Source organism: Antennarius striatus, chromosome 14 (assembly GCF_040054535.1).
Source record: "Antennarius striatus isolate MH-2024 chromosome 14, ASM4005453v1, whole genome shotgun sequence".
Lineage (NCBI taxonomy): Eukaryota > Metazoa > Chordata > Actinopteri > Lophiiformes > Antennariidae > Antennarius > Antennarius striatus.
Window position 1 is genome coordinate 6,187,859 of NC_090789.1, and position 21,786 is coordinate 6,209,644.

General features: G+C 40.5%; 1 protein-coding gene across 7 annotated transcripts; it reads left to right on the forward strand.

The window, feature by feature from the left end:
* On the forward strand, positions 1 to 21,198 carry snx13 (sorting nexin 13). Of its 7 annotated transcripts, none has more exons than XM_068333293.1 (25): positions 1 to 133; positions 9,457 to 9,569; positions 9,714 to 9,816; positions 9,916 to 10,005; positions 11,452 to 11,573; positions 11,701 to 11,819; positions 11,975 to 12,079; positions 12,196 to 12,284; positions 12,602 to 12,685; positions 12,762 to 12,900; positions 13,620 to 13,708; positions 13,916 to 14,015; positions 14,583 to 14,776; positions 14,907 to 15,011; positions 15,100 to 15,270; positions 15,395 to 15,464; positions 16,101 to 16,279; positions 16,357 to 16,464; positions 16,570 to 16,680; positions 16,775 to 16,936; positions 17,078 to 17,149; positions 17,232 to 17,377; positions 18,205 to 18,273; positions 18,359 to 18,471; positions 18,692 to 21,198. In XM_068333293.1, the coding sequence occupies exons 1-25, from the start codon at positions 17 to 19 to the stop codon at positions 18,925 to 18,927; spliced, it is 3,006 nt and encodes a 1,001-aa protein (XP_068189394.1). In that variant the 5' UTR covers positions 1 to 16; the 3' UTR covers positions 18,928 to 21,198. The 7 variants fall into 7 exon arrangements, with proteins under 7 accessions (XP_068189394.1, XP_068189396.1, XP_068189397.1 ...); XM_068333295.1 differs by having other exon boundaries at positions 16,137 to 16,279; XM_068333296.1 differs by lacking the exon at positions 1 to 133 and adding an exon at positions 1,218 to 1,755.
* Positions 21,199 to 21,786: the final 588 nt, after the last annotated feature.

Here is a 21,786-nt window from a genome sequence, read left to right on the forward strand (position 1 = left end):
CCTGGGTATTTGAAGAATGGGCACTCTAGTGAGTGCACTCCGATCTTCTGGAAATGGACAAACCAGAACTTTTATTTTGCTTCATCCTCGCTTGATATGGGATCCATCGTTGGTTCTGTCGAACTGGAAACAGGTATCGTGACCAGAACAACACAGCGATCTCTTGTGGCAAACAGTACTTTTTTATTATTGGTTCTTGGATCCTTCCTTCCTGATCTCTCCTGGTCAGGAAGAGTAAGCTCAGGTTAATGAAGTTTTCCATCGGGGCAATGCAGTATTGATTATTCAGGGGTTTGCCGGTAACCACTGATCAAACATGTGATCGAACCGCAATCTAGCGTTTCTTGGTTAATCATTTCCGCACTTAATTTCATTTGACTTCAGTACCCATTGTCAGAAAGATCATCACTATCTTCTCTAGGGCTGTGAGTTCATCACCAAGTCATCTATGTCTTTGTACACAATTTTCCTCAGTAAACGACCTAAGAAATGTCGGAAAATAGTGAACTATTGTAAAATAAGTGCTTGATTCAACCTATACATGTCACTACATTAAAAACATTAGATATATAAAATTTACATAATATTTTTTCATCCAAAGTTTATGTCAATGTCAATTATTGTAACAAGACTTAATGCCTTTTTAAATAATCAGCAAACGTGAACAAATAATAAATTAAAATAGAAACACTTTGTGCAGGATGTACATACTAACAAATCATGACAATAACCAAGATATATGAAAATCTTATTTTCCTTTTAATATGATAAATTGGATTTGACTTTTCAAATCTATTGATAACTAAGAAGAACAAGGAGAGCATCATATTGAAGATCTTTTGAGTTTATTTTGAGAATAACTCCTTTAGAAAACATCTATATTATACGATGTCATACGGAACAAACGTTTCTTAAATACAGCAAGAATAAAAACATTGGAAAAAATAAAAAAAATATGGAGACAATATTCTGAATATTTCTGTTTTAAGATTTTACTTTTTTTTTTAACATGAAAGCGGATTTCTGTGTGCATGATCAAAGTCTTGAGAATATGCGAATACGGCAGGTATACGCATGTAGATGTGATAAAAATATAATATCAGAAACTGTAAAAATATTTGTGCAGTATTTGGGTCAGGCAATCGTGATTAGCGCCGCATTTGTGACAGTCGATCCGTCACGGAGACGTGTTACGTCATCGTTTTCCAGCCAATCGCGTGACGAAGTCCACAAACGAGGCACCGAGACATAAACCCTGCAAACATGGCGACGCTCCGAAGAGAGTACGGAGATTGGAAATACGACCGTTTTTAGCCGAGAAATAACGTCGTCCTCACAGTTACGATGTGGTGGGGTTAGCCAGAGACGCTGCGCACTCAGCCTTTTATACGATGTTTGCAGAGGTAAGATAGTTTCGACCAAATAGACGCGTGTATCGTTAGAGTAGTTTGTTTTCTAGTGACAGGCTAGTTAGCTTGTAGCAGCTAGCGCGGTAGCGCTCGCCCCACAGGTAAACACACAGCTTGACAGGGAGAGAAGGCACACATCCGCTGTGTTTCCACAAGGGCTGTCTGCTGTAAGTGGCTGTCAGCCCCGGGATTACACTGTTATTGCTAAGTTAATACGATGAGCTCTGGAAATCCGCATTGCCAACACCGTGCAGGAATTAGCTCGACACAGGCAATGTCGGTATTATGCGTTTAGATTATGAGTAACATCCCTCAACAACGAATTTCCACACCACAACAAACACAGGTGAGCTGAACGTTAGCTGATTGAATGCCTAGAGGGACTGTAACCAAAATGTTGAATGTAAAAGGAAATTGGCTTTGGTATTATGGTGGTTAATCACAGTTACTGACTACTGCTAAATTGTTTTCACTATGGTTAGCTAAACAACCGCATTTAGAAGTGAAAACTAAGTCTGAGATATGAGTTTTGTTGCTTTTCTTTCTTATTCAATGGTTCACTGTGTGCATAATGTATACGTCTTATATTCAATGATTTCTTTCATGGCATTCTAGACTGGCTGTTACTCTTACCAGCCATGATAAACTGGACTAACGCAGGCTTGTCTTAAATTATTGATAAGGTGTCTTCAGTCCAGTGTTGCTGGTCAGTTAATTGATGAAGCTTTGACTGTCGTGATGGCTTTTTGTCCTGACACGTGATTGTCATGTGATACAGTCCCTAAACATGCAAGGTAAATGATTTCAGATACATGGACTGTTGACCATGATATCTGCCATTTGTCTTGGCACCTCTCCAGAAGTTGGAACTATTTCTGGATGTCTGTAATGTCTAAGCAGGCTTTCAAATAGCTTAGCTCTTTTTGCTGAATGTCCTGCTCACCCACAGTCAGAAGTCAAGCCTGTATGGTCGTATAGTAGAGCATCCTGCGATAAGCTTTTTTCCTCCACCATTGAAATGGCCTCTATTTTATTGGTTACAGATGTGTGCGTTGTTCAGAAATTCTGAACCATATGGGGAAGTAATATAACCCTGGTTCCATTTTAAACAGTAATATTTGTTATAATACGCAGTTTGCTGCGAGTTTGGAATTCACCATGACAATACATGAAGCTAAAGCAAGCTGATGGTCCAGTGCTTACAATTTAGAATGTTTTTTAATAACGTCTCCTTTTAAGGCAAAACAAATATTTTACTGAACAAACATTTGCTATATGCATTAAGAAAACAACAAAAGTTATCTCATTGAAATAAGGTTAAAATCACTGGAAGGATATCTTCTGTTATTTTTGTTGGATTTCCTGTCTTGTTGGCGGAGGTTGCATCCATATTTTAGTCTGCTTATACCCAAACTATTTCCTTATGACTTATAATCTTTGCAAGGCAATGTAGGTTCATTTTTAGTATAACAGGCTGTGTAAAACAAACAATGTGGCAGAGGAGGGACAAGTAGTTAACCTTGTCAGAGTTGAAGATATCTAATTCCTGCAAGTTTGTGTTCTGCTTGTTCAACAGTTGTTTGATTTATTGATCACATTGTCTTCAGTTGTTGCACTGATGGATGAGTGTTGTTGCTCCAGTAAAAGATCTCCTAATGCCTGTTTCATTGCAACCTCTGTGGCTGTTCTCTAAACTCCAGCCATCCACACTATTAGGGGTCTGTTTTCTTTCTGGGCATGACAAGGCACTGGCCTCAGGCCATTTGAGTGCCTCTGAGCCTTTTCAGGCCTGGCATTAACATCCATCCAGGGATTAACAGGAACAGCACTGAGTATGTCATTTCACACATGGCAATATAGTGCAGCCCCACCTGTGTCGTAAGTGATAACTTGCGTTCAGATCTCCCTTCCCTAAATTCAAAGAGACACATGCTGGGACAAAAATAAAATGTAATTTTATATAAATTTAAAGGAATTTATCACACAGAGCATTTCACAAATTTTCACCCAGAAACCCTCACTGAACATTATTTTATTAAGGAAAAGTTGTCAAAGAAGCCTTCATTCTTACAAGTTTGCTATTGATAAAAGATGCTGTGCTTAGATCTTATATAAAAGGTGAAACCAGCTGAAGAGTCTGATGATAAAACAACCTCTAAATTTTGAGGGGCTTCAGGCACACAGAACCAAACATATATCGGTATATGGCAAAGTTGTGACAAACAGACTGATGTATTACATTTATTGCTGAATTGACACGCGCCTTATCTTAACAGATAAGTATGTAAGCCTAGGCATGTAATTTACATAACTGGATATAACAAGTGGGAATGCGATTTAATGTACTGTACTGCTTTTTGTTGTTGTGTCTCCTTCATTTTGATTCTCAGAGGATATCAGTTTTGTATGTGGTCTTTTATTGTGGCAAAGTAGACATCAGCATGCAAACAGTGATCATATATGGAACAGAACACCTTTGAGTGATCGGATCTTAAATGCACCCTTAAAGCATGTTGAATGAATACCGACCTGGACTTAGAGCTGAGTGATTGTGCTGAGATCATTCAATGTTAACACCAGGTATGAGCGTGATCACTGATCACTTCACGTCCAAGGTTTTGTCTCAAGGTTTCAGGAACAATTTTTAGTCTACCATTTGATTTCTGATTTTATTAGATGTGACTGCATATTGTGTTAATCAGTTATTGTCCTGCCTTTGTCAGTGGGAGGATATAAGTGGTTGCCCATGCCACATGCAGGGTTGTCAAAATCAAGACCCACTTTTGATTATTTAAAAGAAGGCTGGCCTTCCACATACTGGAGACAGAAAAAACTCAACATGACAAAAATTAAGAAAAAAGAGGATTTGTGCCTTTGGCTAAGCTTTTACTGGAGCATAAGGTGTTTCCCAAATTACTTTTTCATCTTGTACACTAGTCATCTTTGCATTGTTGCATAAGAGGGAACATTAGCTGTTAACATTTGTGGTTATCTCAAGTACTAGTGTCTGTTTTTCTTATATGTATCTCATTTGATTAGTATTTTTTTCTGTAATTTCTCACCCATACAGTCACATGTACTCAAGGCTGTTTCAGCTTGTCTGGTGCATTTATGCGTAGTTGTTTTTCTGTTACGCTGTGATCAGGATCAATTCAACCAAGATGCATTATGGTCCAAACATGAGCAAGCAAAAGTGTAAAAGCACATTGATGGTGTTGAGGTCATTATGCACTCTCCTTCCTGTACGTATTTTATTAATTTTGACCTCTTGTTTGCCTGGTGGCCTTGTGTACACCCTCGTTCCTCCCCCTATTGTTAAGCATGTTCATTTGATGACAGCTGAAAGCCTGTCGGTATTAATAACAGAGGTTTGAAAAGTCAGGAAGATGATTTAGTCTTTTACCCTTTTGACTGTGTTGTCAGTGACTTGACTGTGGAGGACTGACCACCATCAGACATGTCAGATGAATCCTCTTACAATCATTTTACAAATATAAAGCTCCAGAAATGTAAAATTGTCTGAGTTGTTGAAAAAAAGTTTGAATTAGTTTTTTGCAATCACAGAATTTATAAAAAGAACGTCGAAGAAAATGTAATTCTGTTTTTGTCCTTTTCTTTTTATAACACAGTTTTAGGTATTTTATTATATAAGAATGGTAAATACTTAACAGATTTTGAAAGTTCTACTTCCCCTGGAAAAAGGGTGTGAAATTATTTACACATAGGGCATTTTTTGGCGCAACTTTTGACAAAAAAAATACCAGGTGTTTTAATGGGACAGGAAAGTCAAAATGAACCTGGGGTAGTATCTGAAGAACATGATTAAACAAACGTTCTGGTGGAATTATTATTTTTTTATGATCATTGAGGACCTTGGCCAAACAAAATATATCATAAGTTATGATGCGCTCCATAACAGCGGAAGTGACACAGTCGTAGACATTGGGGTGAATCCATATCAGCGCCATTACATAAATATACAGCTCTTCCGTGTTTGATGATGATGACATGATTTCAGATAATTTTGTGATGAATAAATGTGAAAATGTTAGCTTGTTATGTTGTCGCTAGCTGTATATATAATGGCGCTGATACGGATTTCTTTCTTTTTCCTTTAACCATCATAACTGGCGATGTCATTTTTTAATTGTGCAGTTGCACTTCTATAGTCTTCAAATTCCAGATGTTTTACTATCATGGTACAATTCTCTTTATTATTGTGGTCTGTGTGGATTTGGCCAGTATGTTCTGTGAGCCCCTCTCACTTTCACTCCTCAGGCATTAACAGAAGCTATCCCACAGGAGAGTTTTAATGAGCCGAGTTAACTTCTCACCCAGTGGTCACACTGATCGGGGGGGATGTTGCTAAGCTCTTGTGGACTTGTACATGAGTTGCAAAAATAGCAGTATCCAACCTTGAGCGGTTTTTCACACAGTTACGTGTCTGGTACAGTTTAGTTGTGCGCGCATTTGTTTTCAAGTGGCACTAGGAACTCTGGGAAACGATAACCTCTAAAGCACCGATAAGACACTAGAGAAGCTGGTCTGAAGGTGGCTTGAGTCAAGGATATTCAGAAGTGTAGCTCTTCACAAAAGCCTCACATGGCGCTGCTTTTAAACATGTCGATGATCCGCAGACGTCCTGCACGGAAAATATTGTTTGTTTCATGTTAATGTGTGTGGTTTGCATAAGGATCTGTGTAGATGATGGGTTTACGTTCCTGACGGGCTTTGGTGTTAATCACTGGGACAGATGGTTCACGTTTAAAGCCCCGTTTAAGCTGTAATTACTCAAGAGCGTCAGTTATCATCTGTCCTGCCGAGCCAACCCTCTACAGCTTCATGACACGGCCCACATTGACTGCTGCTCACTGGAATCATTGACGTCAGACTGGACTTACGTTACCCATTTGAACTACATTCAAATGCTGTTTCTGGGAATGATTGTCTTTGGTTGGATCGTAGTTGGACAGTATTTATTTCATGTTGGGTAATCTGCCACCACAAAAGGAGAAACTTTTCTTTTCAGTAGTATTGCAAAAAGTTTTTTTAAACTAATATTATATATTCAGCCAGTAGAAGAACTCAAAAATAAACCAACTCGTTACAACAGTCATTGAGGGTCCAGTCAGCTTCAGGCTGTCCCATGCTCACAAGTCTTTATTATCACCCTGTTATTGTGCGTCTTTGTGTATCACCTGCTAACTTGTAGCTCAGAACTGGGGGTCATAAACATGTCAGTGACCCTCTGAAAAACAGCTGACCATTGGAGCTACTGCTTTCTCTGTGATACTACATGAGTGAAAGATAAACAGAGTGGATGTGTCATCAAGGGTGAATCTCTTCTGACATTTGCGCAAAAGTCATCACTCACAGTTTAAATTGATTCTCTTGATTGTCAATGATGATTACATTAAGGCTGATAACAGTTGTCGATGTGTTCTGATGTGTCCATATTCTGGACAGCCAACAGTCAATCTGTGGTAGGGTGTAAACTGAGATTAGCATTCCTTTTGAACCAGTCGTTCAACAGTGATAACAGTGCTTTTCTTTGTCCATCATTATTATCCTCCCAGCACCCTAAGCCTATTAGTCTTGTACAATTATGACTTGAGTAAGAGGTGTTAGTCTAGCAAGTTTTGACACATTCCAGTTTTTACATGGAATCAAAGCTGTTGGATATATGCAGATTTCCTTTTGTGAAAACCAAAGCCCGGAGAAGAGGTGCCTTTTGATGACACAATCTGTAAGCATGCCTTTGTATTTGAAGGTCAAAGGACTAAAGACCTGCCATAATTCACCATTCAAAAGTGTTTTTTTCTCACTTGCAATTTCATTGTACCCATCCTTTCTGTTCAGTAGGTACTAACAGCAGCTAGCTGCTAACAGCAACTGGGTGGGGGTGTGGTAGGTCTAGTAACTTCATACTCTTTAAACAGAGGCAGAGATCATACACTGATGGCAGGGACACTAGATGATGATTGATCATGGTAATAATTGTAAGCAATATTTTTCCGTCGTTGGGAAAGCGCTACTTGATGCCTGTCTAAACCGCCACTTTCATGTCTCTCCACTTTTGCTTGCATAATGCTGACATGCCATCTAAAACCACACAATGGAGTGGAATGAGACTGCTGCTGTTATTTTGTTCAGTGTGTTTATGGAAAAACAACTCAAAGGTAGCTTGGAGAGAAGTCTTTATCGAGTGATGTCTGCATAGGAAGAGCTGCTCTGCTATGCTAGTCAGAGAAACAGGGTTATGTAAGTTAAAGCTCCCTGTCGTTGCTCTTGTCTTTTGTCTCACAATGGTACATATTACTGACTCTAGGTACAAGTCCTAACAGGAAACTGTAGCACAGTCCTGGCCCCCAGCCACCCCTGCACTTAGCCAGGTTGTAGAAAACGTAAAAGTTAAACACTGAAACTCATTATGGAGAAAACACTGACACATCATGATGACAAACTTCCTAGGGTTTTCCCATCAATCTGAACAACGTCTGATCGTAGTGACATTTGGAAGTATTTCAACACAATATATGAAATGGAAATGCATTACAAGGTAGGCATTGTGCATCTTGTACATTACAGTAAAACTAGTTTGGGGATCAGGCAAAGAACTAGAGGATGGATTCTAGATAATCTGTCATTGCTTCACTGGCTACAGGTGTCTGGTATGCGCCATTGTGACGCCGTTTTTACTATCTCATTGATAAGAGATGTGCTCCTGTTGAGTATAGTAGAAGGCTTTTGCAAGTCAGAGAAGAAGCAATCAGTTCAAAAAAGTATTAAAGTATGTTTCTCTATTTGTAATTCTACATATCTGTGCATCAGCTGGCAGACAGTAGCTGTGCAGGTTTGGAGATAATGTCATAGATTAAACATATGGCGACGGAACCCGTTTGCCTTATCTATATCTTCCAAATCAGAAAAATAAGACATCGTTTGTAGAATAAATGAAAGCTAGTTTTGAATGAAGATGGTGCTTTCAAAATTATGACAATCTTTAATTAAAGACAATTTCCCACCAGTAGAGCTAAGTGACTTTGCAAAAAGTATGATCAAGATTGTATTTTCCTTTTGATCAATTCTGATATTTACTGCTAGTTTGAAAAGTATAGTGACAAAGACTGGAACTGGAAGAAAGATTCATTTGGTATAATTAAAAATGGAATATTAATCATATAACTGTGTAAACATGAATTAGTTTAGAAAATATTTTGTTGTAAAATAGTTAACATTTTGAAGTTAACTGGCCATGACCAGAAATTGTGTGAATGGAACTTCATTGGCACTCACTGACCATATCCACTGCAGAAAGGCCCAATGCGTGCCTCATTGCTTTTGACTTGATGACTAGTTGTATTAATATTTATTCTTGGTGTGAACAAACACTTGATATTAAATTGGAACCATAAAGGTGATCTTGGAGAAAGGTTGAAGGGCAAATTGGTTGTGATGAATGGCTCCAACTTTTCCCGCAGCCAGTCTGGAGAATATTCTTGACTTGTTGTTTTTAGACTTCATTGACTCGTCTATTTGCATTTTTATTATTTTAATTTCATAATTTGGTTTCTTTCAAGCTACAAAACTGCCTGGTTAAGTTGTTGGAAAAGATAATTGAGGAGATCTTTTCTCATGTGTGTCGCTTCCAATTCAAAATCCTCACACGGCGTTGAGCTGGACTGAACAAGGATTAGCACTGCTGTTGTAATCGTAACAGTTTCATCTGTTTCATTTGCATTGGATGAGACGATGAGTGTGTGAAACAGAGATGGAGTTGCTTACTGTAATTGAGAGCTTTGTTTCCTGGACTGACGAAGACAGGAAACACAAGAATGAACACACCAGGTGTGCACAAACACACTCGTCTACACCTGATGCAAGCAACTCTACACAACAGTGTGTCCTTTTTAATTAAATGTTTATTAAGCAGTCCTTAGTCAAGGAGATGTCATTTAATCTTTCAATGATGGTAAATGTTTTAAACGGCCATTTATAAGATTAAGTAATTTTAATATTTAGATAATTTTTGATGTGTCTGTTTCAGGCCAGCCTGTCCATCTGGGGATGGGGGAGTCTTGGAGTCGTGCTGTTCCTTGTCACCTTTGGACCCTTTGCCATATTCTACCTGGCCTTTTATATCTTCTGCTTCATTGGAGGGTGAGGAGAAAGATCTAAATCGTTAATCATCTTATCTGGTCTTTGCGTTAACACGCCGTCTCCCGTTCGCCGTGACATCACAGTATACGGGAGCCTGATGGATCAGTTACAGGCTGGTCTCGCATTCTCTTTTCTGCTTTCTAGGGGCTTTGCGGTCACTCTGCTTTATGGAAAGATCAATTCAGAGAAACACCTGGAAAAGTCAGAGCACTCCTACTTGCCTCCCACACAAATTGGTATAGTGAAGGTAAAGGTGTGCTTCAATGTTTGTTTGTTTTTATCTTAAAGAGCATTTAAGTTCACATTCACCGCTATCAAATTCTGCGTTTCTTTTTGTCTCCTCCAGACGCTAGATGAGATGAGGCAAGAGGTGAAGCCTCCAAAGATCGACCGGAGACTTACCGGCTCCAGTTTCATAGATGAACCACTACAACAGGTGTGTTTGTGAGTGTGTGCAGGTGTTTTGTGTCAATTATTTTTATTTGTTCATTTTTCAAGCGTTTTTTTCTCCACAGTTCGGCAAAAACATTTTTATTGCGCTTAGTTGCCACTTTATAATGAGCATATAGTTCAAACTAACGCCGTCTGATAAGCAGTCTTTCCATACATTCGTCCTTTAAGAAGCTCTTTTTGCAGAAACAGTTTTTAAGGGAGATGGGAGGCAGCAATTTGTGGTGAATGATATTCACCATATAAATTACTGTCACAAATGCAATTATTGAACTGCCATCTACACACTTCAAGCGGCGATGGTGTGATGCAGCCGATTTATCGGTCCTAAAAAACATTGCAGTGGGAGAGAAGATAACAGGATTATGACTGGATGACGGACGTTTACCCAGACTTTCTGGATGTAAGCCCGCTTTATCTCACTGTCGGACACATCAGCTGGTCCAGGCTAGCAGCTCTGTGGCGTCGAATCTTGAAGAAATCCTGACTGTCAACTTAACTGTAAGCTTTATCAAGCAGGAAAGGTTTTAGACTCCTAATAAATACTGCATGTTGAGGCTCCCCTGGACTAAGAGAAGGTTCCACAAGAGAGGAGCGTGTTAACTGATTTGATTGATCCTAGTAAATGCTTTCTGAGTTTGCAGGTAAATGTTTTCCATCTTAATTCATAACTAACTTCTCTAAATGATGTCTCAGCCGTCTGTCAGAGAAGAGATGATAAGCTCTGTGGCCTTTTTTCTTTCTTCCTGTGAGTCATTTTATTCTTTCCCCCTCATCCTGTGGTTACAGCTCTGACAGCAGACAAGGAGGATTTAGCACGTTGTCCACAGTAAAGAAGCATGGCCAGCAACGTTAAGTGCTGACACAGCACTTTGTGATGGTCAGATGACACTAAAGGCCCTTCAGTGGTTGTTCTTTCCCCTTCTATTTCTCTCAGGGAAGCACACACTAATCCTATCAGCATCATGTGAACCTTGAGATATAACTCAGTTACATGTTGCATCATGCGAGCTCACATCATCAGTACGTGTTGTTTTCTGACTTCTATGTGTCTTTCTTATATATAAACTCATCATATAAGAGGCCTTCCTCCCTCTGCAGCTCAAAAAATAATGTTATGTTAATATGACAGCTATATTGCTCTGCTGTATGAATAGGAGCACAACCAAATGGTTTATCTACTCACATTTCCTCAGACCAAAGTGCCTGTAAATTTATTCTCTGGGTGTTTGCATTAGACACTGACAGTCAACAGATTTTAATCACATTTCAAAGATTTACTTGCACATCTCGCCTTCAAATCGTGTGCAGCATTTAATTAACCAGCTCGTCATTCCCTCTGTTTGAGACCGGCTCAGATCACTGGATGGTCTTTACTGAATTTTTTTTTTTCCATTTCCCTTCTCATCCATGTGTTTGTTTGTCTCTGCAGGTGATCCAGTTTGCTCTGAGAGACTACATCCAGTACTGGTACTACACTCTGAGCGAGGATGAGTCCTTCTTAATGGAGATCCGACAGACACTGCAGAATGCCCTCGTCCAGTTTTCCACTAGGTATGACACTCATGAGCATGCTTTTACTGCCTCAACAATGAATGTCCGCTTCATTTTTGTTTGCTTTTACTTTAATTGTTTTTTTGTTTTTTTTTGCTTCATTATTTGTGTGTGTTTATGTGCCAAGGTCAAAAGAAGTGGACTGGCAGCCTTACTTCACCACTCGCCTGGTGGACGACTTCGCCACCCATTTACGCGTCTTTAGAAAAGCCCAAGATCGCCTCACCGACAGAGAGGACAAGCAAAGTGAGAAGACCCTCATTCACACGTTCACATTCTGGCTCAGAGCACTCATTAGAACGTTTGCCATTTTCTACACAATAAGATGATGATGAAGTCACATGATCACAATCTCGACATCAGTGGTGATAATGACATTGAAGAAAGTGATGTCTGAACAGGGGACATCACGGAGGAGCTGGTGGAGTCTTTCTTTGAGGCTGAGGTGGAGATGGAGAGGAAAATTTGTCGAGACGTGGTTTGCACTTCACACAAGGACGAAGAGGGTAAACACATCTGCTGCATGTCGGTCTCTCAGCTCGGAATTTTTCTCAGGTGTGAATTTCCATTTGATGTTGGGAATAGTGTAAACTAAACTTTGCTATGTGTGTATGTGTGTCAGGTTTTCTGAGAGACTTGTGCGAACTGCTTCTGTATCTGTTACTACCTCCTGGAGATTTCCACAACAAGAACATGAGATACTTCCTAAGGGTGAGTGTTCGTGTGGGATAAACACCCTCACGTACACGGACGATCACAACACACTTCACTTCATTGGTCCGAGATGTGAAGAATCACATCTTCAATCACAGAATGCATTCCTCGACCTGTGTTGTTAATATATCATGGCTGAACCAACTAGCCAAAAGCTGCTGCTGCTGCTTTGGCTGCCAGCCAGTTGTGAGTGTTATTTTCGAACAACACCATGCTTGTGAATATGCTGCACTGCAGTACCTGATTATGCAACAACTTGTTTGTAATGTAGATTGTTCTGAGTGCTCCTGAAAATGCTCTGCGATGTCTTTCAGGAAGTCCTAGCGCGTGGTGTGCTACTTCCTTTGATCAACCAGCTGAGCGACCCCGACTACATCAACCAGTTTGTCATCTGGATGGTGAGAGCTGACACACTAACGACAGAGGCAAAAAAACAAAGAAGCTGGCGCGCAAACGTTTGCCATTTTTCTGTAGATCCATGACTCAAGCTGTAACTACGAAGCCTTCATGAACATCCTGAAGCTGACAGACAAGCCAGCTGAGCTGGAGGCTGTCAAAGACAAAGTCCTGGAGGAGCTGCAGTATCTCCGCTCCTTGGACACTGCTGGAGATGGTGAGCACCCAGTTTTTCCTGACAAAACAGTCAAACAAATGCACATCAAAGTAGTTACATCCTGCAAAGTGGTGATGTATTGTAATTGTCAGTGTTTGTGTGCTCATCCGTCCGTCCATCCACCAACCATCTTCACAACCGTTGCAGATAGAAAGAAAAAGCACATTACTCAGGTGGCAAAGGGGATAAAAATGAAATGACCCTGATGTTGAGAAAACTAGGTCAAGGTGAAATTTCAACTTTTGTACTCATCGCGGATTTTTGGAAGGCAGTCATGTGATACCGTATCCGGAAGTGCGCTACGTTCCATGGGTCTCGGACTTCCGTGAGACACAAAAGTGCTGTAAACAGTCGAGTGTGGGAAAGAGTGTGGGAAAAGGTAATACAAATAGAAGGTGGTTTAATATCAGGTTTCATAAAGGTTTAAATTACCGTAAATAATAAGATAAATAATTTGTCATGCTATTGCGGAATTCGTTAATTGCGTGTGGTTCCTGGAACCCATTAACTTCGAGGAATGACGGCGCACTGTCGACCTTTTTAGGTACACATCTCTGAAACCTGATGAGATATAATCAAAAAACAAAAAGCAACATTTCCAGGAAGCCAGAGGCACAACAATTGTAGGTCAGGGGTAAAATGTTGAATTCAGGGTGTCGGGGGATGTTGCAGTTTCTGACTGCCTTGTTTATTATGTCTTTTAACTTTCTGTTCTCAAGACATCAATGTGATCAAGAACCAGATCAACAGTCTTATGTTTGTGAAGAAGGTGTGTGAGACCAGGATCCAGAGACTACAGTCTGGCAAGGTGAGGAACGGATGCACAGACTAATTGTGCTTACATTGGTGGATCCAATAAATATTATTTGTTAGTTTGATTAGTGTCTGAAAATATCAGCAGGAACTGCTTGAAGACAGTTTGCTATTGAAGTTTTATGTATTTGGAGTTAGCCAGCTAAAATATGCAGTTTTATCTCCACACCAGACTGTGCTGATCCTTTCCTGTGTTGTGTAGGAGGTGGACGCCTTGAAGTTGGCAGCCAACTTTGGCAAGCTTTGTGTTATCCCACTGGATCACATTCTCATCCACAACATAGCGCTACAGTTTTTCATGGGTAATTCTGGAAATGCATCATCACACATGTCACACCTGCCAGACATCGCTGTAGAATGACTGCCAAGACCTTAATCCTGAACCGCTCTGCGAATCATCTTTACAACCCATAATGTATTCTATGTCTGTAGAATTTCTAACTCCAGCCTTTCTCATTTCTAGTCACACTTAACCACACTTAAGGTCACTTCATAGCAGAGATTAGATTACCATAGTTTTTTTCCTTTCATGCAAACCCGGAGTAAAATTTAGTTGCTTTAGATATCGGATGTAAAATTAGAAAGGGACAGCAACTATGGATTTCTTATATGCTATTTAAAATTTTTAATCAAAGCTTTGATTGCATTATCAAAATTAGTTCTAAAAGTGGAAACCCAACATTTCTAACTAACAGAAAGAGTAACACTAGCTGGATCTTCAGTCACAAGATCACTACACACCCCATGCAATCAAATAAATGGACGACCCACTTTTATGGCTACCTGTTTCCTCTGTTTATGCAAGTGTAATTAGAGTGTGATGCAGACAGACACCCTTTGAACCGGCTCATGTGTTTCTTCCGATCCAGACTACATGCAGGCAGCAGGGGCTCAGGCGGAACTGTTCTTCTGGCTCACTGTAGAGGGTTACAGAGTGACTGCACAGCAGCAGCTGGAGGCCATGCAAGACTGGCAGAAAGATGGCAGGAAACAGCCCAACGCCACCAAGGGGCTGCTGAAGGCTGCCGCGCTGGGAGTCTTTGAACAGTACCTCTCTGACAAGGTAGGAGCAGTCCTCCAGGTCAAGTGCAAGACAAGAGGCTTTAATGATGCTCTCAGATTGGTTTTTAGTTCCTGTTCTTCCTTTTTTTTATTCAAACAAATTCACATCCATCTGCTCTTCTACCCAACAGGCATCTCCTCGGGTGCAGGTGGACGAGTTGTCCGTCATAAAACTCGGAGAAAAACTACAGAAAGATGACCCCACACCAGAGATATTTGATGAAATCCAGAGAAACGTGTGTTTTATGTTTATATGAAGGAATTGTAACAATTTTTAATGTTGGGTTGTTTTTTTTAAATTCCCTTCTGTATATTGTCTCGCAGGTGTATGATATGATGCTACGAGATGAACGTTACTACCCCTCTTTCAAGCAGAGTCCTCTCTACGTCCGCATGTTGGCAGAGCTGGATATGTTGAAAGAGCCGAGCTTCCGGGGATCTGATGACGGCGACGGAGAATCCTTCAACGGCTCTCCGACTGGAAGCATAAACCTAGTAGGTCGCCTTCACTTTCAGTAAAAATACCAATGCAGACATATCTGGTGTTAACCCTTTTGAGTCCTTTATCTGATCTATATTAACACTGAGTAACTAAATAACCCGCTTCCTGTGATTTCAGTCATTGGACGACTTGTCCAACTCCTGCCACGATGAATCTATGCACATACATGCCTTCATCTCTGACACAGGTACAGACATGCACTCGTCTTTGAACACGGTTGCCATGGAGTCATAAGGTCATGAGGCTGTGGGTTTCCTTTGAGTCACTGGCAGCTTTTGATAGATTTTTTTTCTCCAGCAGTGACCCTTTGATGCATGTTTTTGAATTAAACATTAAGTGTTGGTTTTAGATTATTTTTGTCCTCATGTTGGGTTTAAAATACTTCATCTGTGTTTCAAAAGGTGTGGGTTTTGGGTGTGGTAACTAATGGGGAATGAACAAGTGTGAACTTGTTGAATATATATGATGTCGTTTAGCCTCTTTGCATCCCTCTCTGCATGCTTTTCTTTTGTTTCTCACCCTCCATTTAACATGTCTGCTGTAACACCTCATTCAGTTCTAGTGTTCTTTATTTGTGCCATTCCATCACCTTCACTATTTTTCTGTTGTTCCATTTTTCCTTCCTCTTTCCTCCTACTCTTTTCCTGCCATTCTGTCTCCCTTTTATCACATCCCCACACCCTCTGCTTTGCATTCTTTCTTTTTCACACTCTTCCTCCCCCTCCCGCTTTGAACCTGCATATACTTTTTTCCCCTTCCCCCTTCATTTTCTCCTTCCATCCCTTCACCCTCCCATTTTGGCTGTAATTCCGGGGTGGGATAGCTGATGCTTCTCTCCCGGGATTCTGGGGTGCTGCAGGGGTCTGTAATGAGCACGGTAAGACCTACGCGCTGTACGCCATCACTGTGCTCAGACGAAACCAGGATGGCAGCGACGACTGCTGGAAGACCTACCGCCGCTACTCTGACTTCCACGACTTCCACATGAGGATCACAGAACAGGTGTGTGTTAATGGTGAATAAATTTAGAATTAGAAACATGAAATCGCAGCTCATGATCTCATCTCTCTGTGTTTTAGTTTGAGAACCTGTCATCAATCCTAAAGCTGCCAGGTAAGAAGACTTTCAACAACATGGACAGAGACTTCCTAGAAAAGAGGAAAAAAGACCTCAATGCTTATCTTCAGGTAACAGTTTTACAAGTTAGTTTTCCTATTCAGACTCCTTGTGGCTTCATTGATTTGGATCATGTGGTAGCATTCATACCAGTAACATTTTTATGTTTATTACAGTTGCTGCTGAACCCAGAGATGGTGAAGGCCTGTCCAACTCTGATTCCCTATGTCTACGACTTCCTAGAGAACAAAGCCTACAACAAGGGCAAAGGAGAGTTTGCACGAAAGGTAATTTGGTGAAATGTCACCTTGGCTTATGCTTACCACCATATATAAATATACATTTAAAAAAAAGAAAAAAATTTTTTCCTCATCTCATCAGATTGACACGTTTGTAAATCCTCTGAGGAGCTCCATGAGAAACGTGTCGAACGCGGTGAAGGCCCTGCCAGACAGTCTGGCTGAGGGCATGACCAAAGTGTCTGATAACATGGGTCGCATGTCTGAGCGACTGGGCCAGGACATTAAACAGTCCATACTCAAGGTAACACCAGCACATGGTACCAGTATGTTACATCCTGATGAAGGAAAGAAAAGAAGTTGTACTTTTTATTTATCTAAAAGTGTCTCTTGCTTGCAGGTGTTTTGATCTGACTATCCCTCCATTCCTCCTCTGTTTTACCAGGTGCCTCCACTTCTTCCCAAGACTGACATCGACCCTGAACACTGTCGAGTTTCGGCCCAGCTTGATGATAACGTGAGCAAGTGGACACATTCGGTGCTAGGTGTTTGTTTTCATTTGTTTCCTGACACTTATTCATTTGTTTGTTTGTTTCCAGGTGGATGATAACATTCCACTGAGGGTAATGCTGCTGCTGATGGATGAGGTGTTTGACCTCAAGGAGAAAAACCAGTGGCTTCGTAGAAACATTAAAAACCTGCTGCAACAGCTCATCAGGGCCACATATGGAGACACGATCAACAGGTCAGAGAACAGAAAAGGCAGTTCACAAATCCATGGAAAATATCAGTTCACACACGGCAGGCAAAAAAAATGTGTTTGTGCTGATGCCTTCTTCTTCCGCCCACACACTGAAGGCTGATGACAGTGTAAATATGAAGAGTGATTAAAGTGTTAGGATGATCTCAGCTTCGAGGCAGAAAATGATTTTTTATTATTATTGACTCTTAATCTCAGTCTGTTTCAGTAGCTGTTTAAAAAAACACAAACACAATGAAGGTGACGGCAGCAGTGATTGAGCGAGCTAGAGTGGTTAGAGAACAGATCAGATTAAGGATTAAGGAGTTAATCACAGAAATGAAATGTTACTTACTGATTTTATTTTCACATTTTTCAGATTTGATAGAATTTCATGTAAATTTCATGTAAACATCACACACTTGGACGTGTGTGTGTGCGTGTGTGTGTGTGTGTGTGTGTGTGTGTGTGTGTGTGTGTGTGTGTGTGTGTGTGTGTGTGTGTTTCAGTCACACCTCTGATTATGTTCTAACAGACACAGATCTGCAGTACATCCAACACACAGGCTTGAAAATGTCAAAATAACAGAGTCGAGTTTCTGCACCAATCCAAACAATAAATGATTCCATGCTCAAACAATCCTGTTAAGAATCCCATCAACCCAAATTCAGTCTTAAGAACATTTTATTTTATTCTGGAGGACTTCAAGTTTTTTAAACAAAAAGTAGACCACATTTCTAAATCAATTTGACTTGAGTGAACTGTGAAATATGATCCTCAGTGACCACACAGACAATAAGCAGTACAGTAAATGAATTACCTTGTTCCTACAGGAAAATTGTAGATCACGTGGACTACCTGACTTCACCAGAGCAGGTTGCAGACTATGTCAAGAAGTTCAGGTAAGCCCCTCCCCCTTTTCTGTAAAATCACTCCAATTGGTCAGAAGCACTGCGAGTAATCCTTGATGGCTCTGTCCAAACACAGGGATTCCTACTGGCCCAACGGTATTCTGGCTGAGACTCCGCCCCGCCGGGACAAGAACATCCGCATGAGGACACGGGTAGCTGCCAAGACCAGTCTGTTGGGCATCATGCCAGGTGTGAACACACAAAGACATGCACACTTAATCTAGATGACATCCAACCCGATTTGGATCTACTGCATCGACTTAGTTCTTATCGGTGAGGCCTTCTGTCTCAAACAGAAACATTCTGTCAGCAAACACTTGAGATCAAACTTTAATCTCACCTTTGTGTGAAAACCTAGAAGTTTCGGCCCCCTTTTTAATCCTCTGTCATATTTTTCTTCGTATTTCAGATGAGCTGAAGCACATTATTGGAGCAGACACCACAAGGAAGGGTATACTGCGCGTCTTCGACATGTTCCAGTACCAACCCATGAACCGGCGCCTGGTCTACGTTTTCCTGGAGGGCTTCTTGGAGACCATGTTTCCCCAGTACAAATTCCCTGAGCTGTTTGTCAAGCTGCACTCCCGTTCACCACGCATCCACAGATACAGCCAGAAACTCAAATCCTCATCACTCAAGAGGTGACAGGAGAGGACAGAGGCAACAGGACATGGGCTGACTTGACACTAACAGAACTGAAAGTTGGGGGGGGGCATGGTGTGAATGGTGATGTGTATGTGAAAGAGATTGTTCTGCCCCTTCACACCCCTCACATACTCTGTTCAGAAAAACACTCCAGTTATCCTGATTATTTCTGTGAGAGCTGAAGGATGAATGACACACACTCTGCCCTCCTCACTCTGTGATACACACACACACATACACACACACACACACACACACACGCACAAACAAATCATATAATTTGCACCCAGACTGAATATTGGCAGTCTTTCCTTTTTAGTTTGAATAATGCCCTCCTCTCCTCTTCGGACTTGTGTTAAGCTTTATCCTGGGCCGATCAAATGCTGCTGTCCTGCGGTCCAGGGAGCAGACCACAAATACTGTATTGTTTTTAAAATGCAGGAATTGATAGCGTAGACCCACACCTTGCCTTACCTTCTTGCTTCTGTCTTCTGGCTGGCGCAGTCTACCATCACGGTTGCCTGGCCCCTCAGCTGTAGTGAAACGTTCCCTCACGCTGTGTTCATTTTATCTGCAAAAGCTGCACACTTGCTAACATGCAAAGATGTTTTGTTATCATAGAAACCAAATATGTCAGTAGCACTGGGTTGAAAAGGCGCTGTTTTTAAAATGTGACTGAACAAATGTGGGTCGAAAAGCCTGACTTCTGGGGGGGGGGGGTGTTTCCTGCTTTTTTTTTTTTCTTTCTAAACTCGTATGTTTCTTAAGAGTCATGGTGAGAGTTGTTTTCCGCTTTCCAAAGTGTTGCACCATCTCTACCACCCATGATCCTCTTGAGAAAAAGCGACTTCCCCTTTAATGACAACCAAAGCTCAACTGCTCCATATGTGTGCACTGGTTTGATGTTGGGATAGTCTGAATATTTACTGTGCTTCGTGTCATTATTCATGCGATGAAAGAGAATACAAAGCTTACCTTATAATGAACTAAAAGCAAAGAATGTACTCTATGGTCCAGTCCGTGTTAGGCTCATGTAAAACTGTGTGTGTGTCTGTGTGTATGTATAGCACGAAGATTCTCAACCCTCTTCAGTCAGAAACTGTGCCAGTGTGAGATAGTAATCAGCCTTAAAAATACATACAGTATATACTGACCGAGAGACGCACGCTGGGGGTAGTTGTCCTTCACATGACTGAACGCTATGAGAAAATCAACATGGAGATGTGGAGAAAGATCCCCCAATCACTTTTATTCAGAGTTTTGTTAATTCTGTGCAATATTTTTTCTTTGATGCATGTGCATTTTGAATCATTGTATAGTTAAAAAATGTACTTCATATGGTTTTAATAGAGAACATGACAGAAGTTTCCCCTCACAGATGTCTTGTTATCCCAAAAACTCAACATTCCTTTGTTATAAAAGTACAAATTTTAATTTACAGACTTGTTTTATAAGTCTGAGGTTGTTTTGGGTTTTTTTGCTTGGGAGGGGTATTTTTTCATGTAACAGTCACCAATTATACAGAATCTGGGTATTGGCAGGAAGAGGGGGGTCCATATTGCAAACCAATGATCAGCTTATTGGGCTTTTGCTGTCCTGCGGTCAGAGGCAGCTCAAACAGCTGCACCTTTTAAACTCATGGGTAGAGTGTTAAGGATTCAAGCCTGTTTATTACATGTGAATAAATGAGTTCTTGATATCCAATTTAAAAAACAAACAAACAGGAGAGCTGTCCTGTGACCAATGGCACCACTGCTAATGAGCACTTAACTAGCAACTGTTAGAAGACCTCTCACATTGACTGTGGGGAGTCCATTATTTCTCAATACTTGGAGGGAACTCCCTTGTTTGCTTTGATTTGCTTGCACTGAGCGACCCTGAGGAACTCTGGTTGGAGCAGGAGAACACAAACTGGAGCCTCTCTTACTGGGACGTGAATATTTTGACCCCACATTGGAGGAGGAAGTGTCACCTTTAACTTTCTGCACACGTCTCCATAGAGGAAGGCATCTTTTTTAACCCCAGTATTTATGATAATCTATAATAAATTGTGCATATCTGTGTACAGTATGTGTTAAGAGTGTGCCTAAATGTACTGTCAACTCTATTTTCATATTTTTATTTTAAACAAAAAAAAAAATGTCATGATCATTTTACGTGACTGAAAATGACTTTAGGGTTGTTTTTGCATCGTGCTTATCAAATTCTTTCTTGTGAGCACTTGTGCTCATATCAGTATAACACTAATAAAAGGTAACTCAGACTAACCTACCAACTGTGTGTGTGTGTGTGCGTGCTAGCTGTGTATTTGCTTTCTGGATGTGATATTAATTTGTGTCATAAATGCCAACACTAAAGTGGCTGAAGGTTTGGCCATAGTAAATAAGTTGCTAATTACAATCTATTGGCATGTATTGGTATTTTTGTCAGGACAGCTTTCATTTTAAAATCCATAACAGTATGTACTTGTCTTCTTGCACTCCTGCTGCTGAAATAACTAATTTTGTATTTGAAATCAGTCTTAGTTGATTCATGATTAATTATTGCAAATAGGTATTAATATGAACAGTTGCTTGTCTCCAAGTCAGTCCTGTTGTCCTGTCAGGGGTTCGCTGCCTCTCCCCCAGTCTGCAAATAGACCATATTCAAATTCAATTTGATCAAACTTCACCAAAATGCCAACATTTCCTTTTTCAAATTTTCTCTTCTCATCCTTGTTAAACACACCTATACTTCTGTCTTCCTGCATGAATGCACTAGTCTCTAATAAAAATAATTGTGCATTTTCAAATATTACGAAATATCACCTTTTGGATACATAACGCTTCTCTTCATCAACACGAAAATTCAACAAAAATG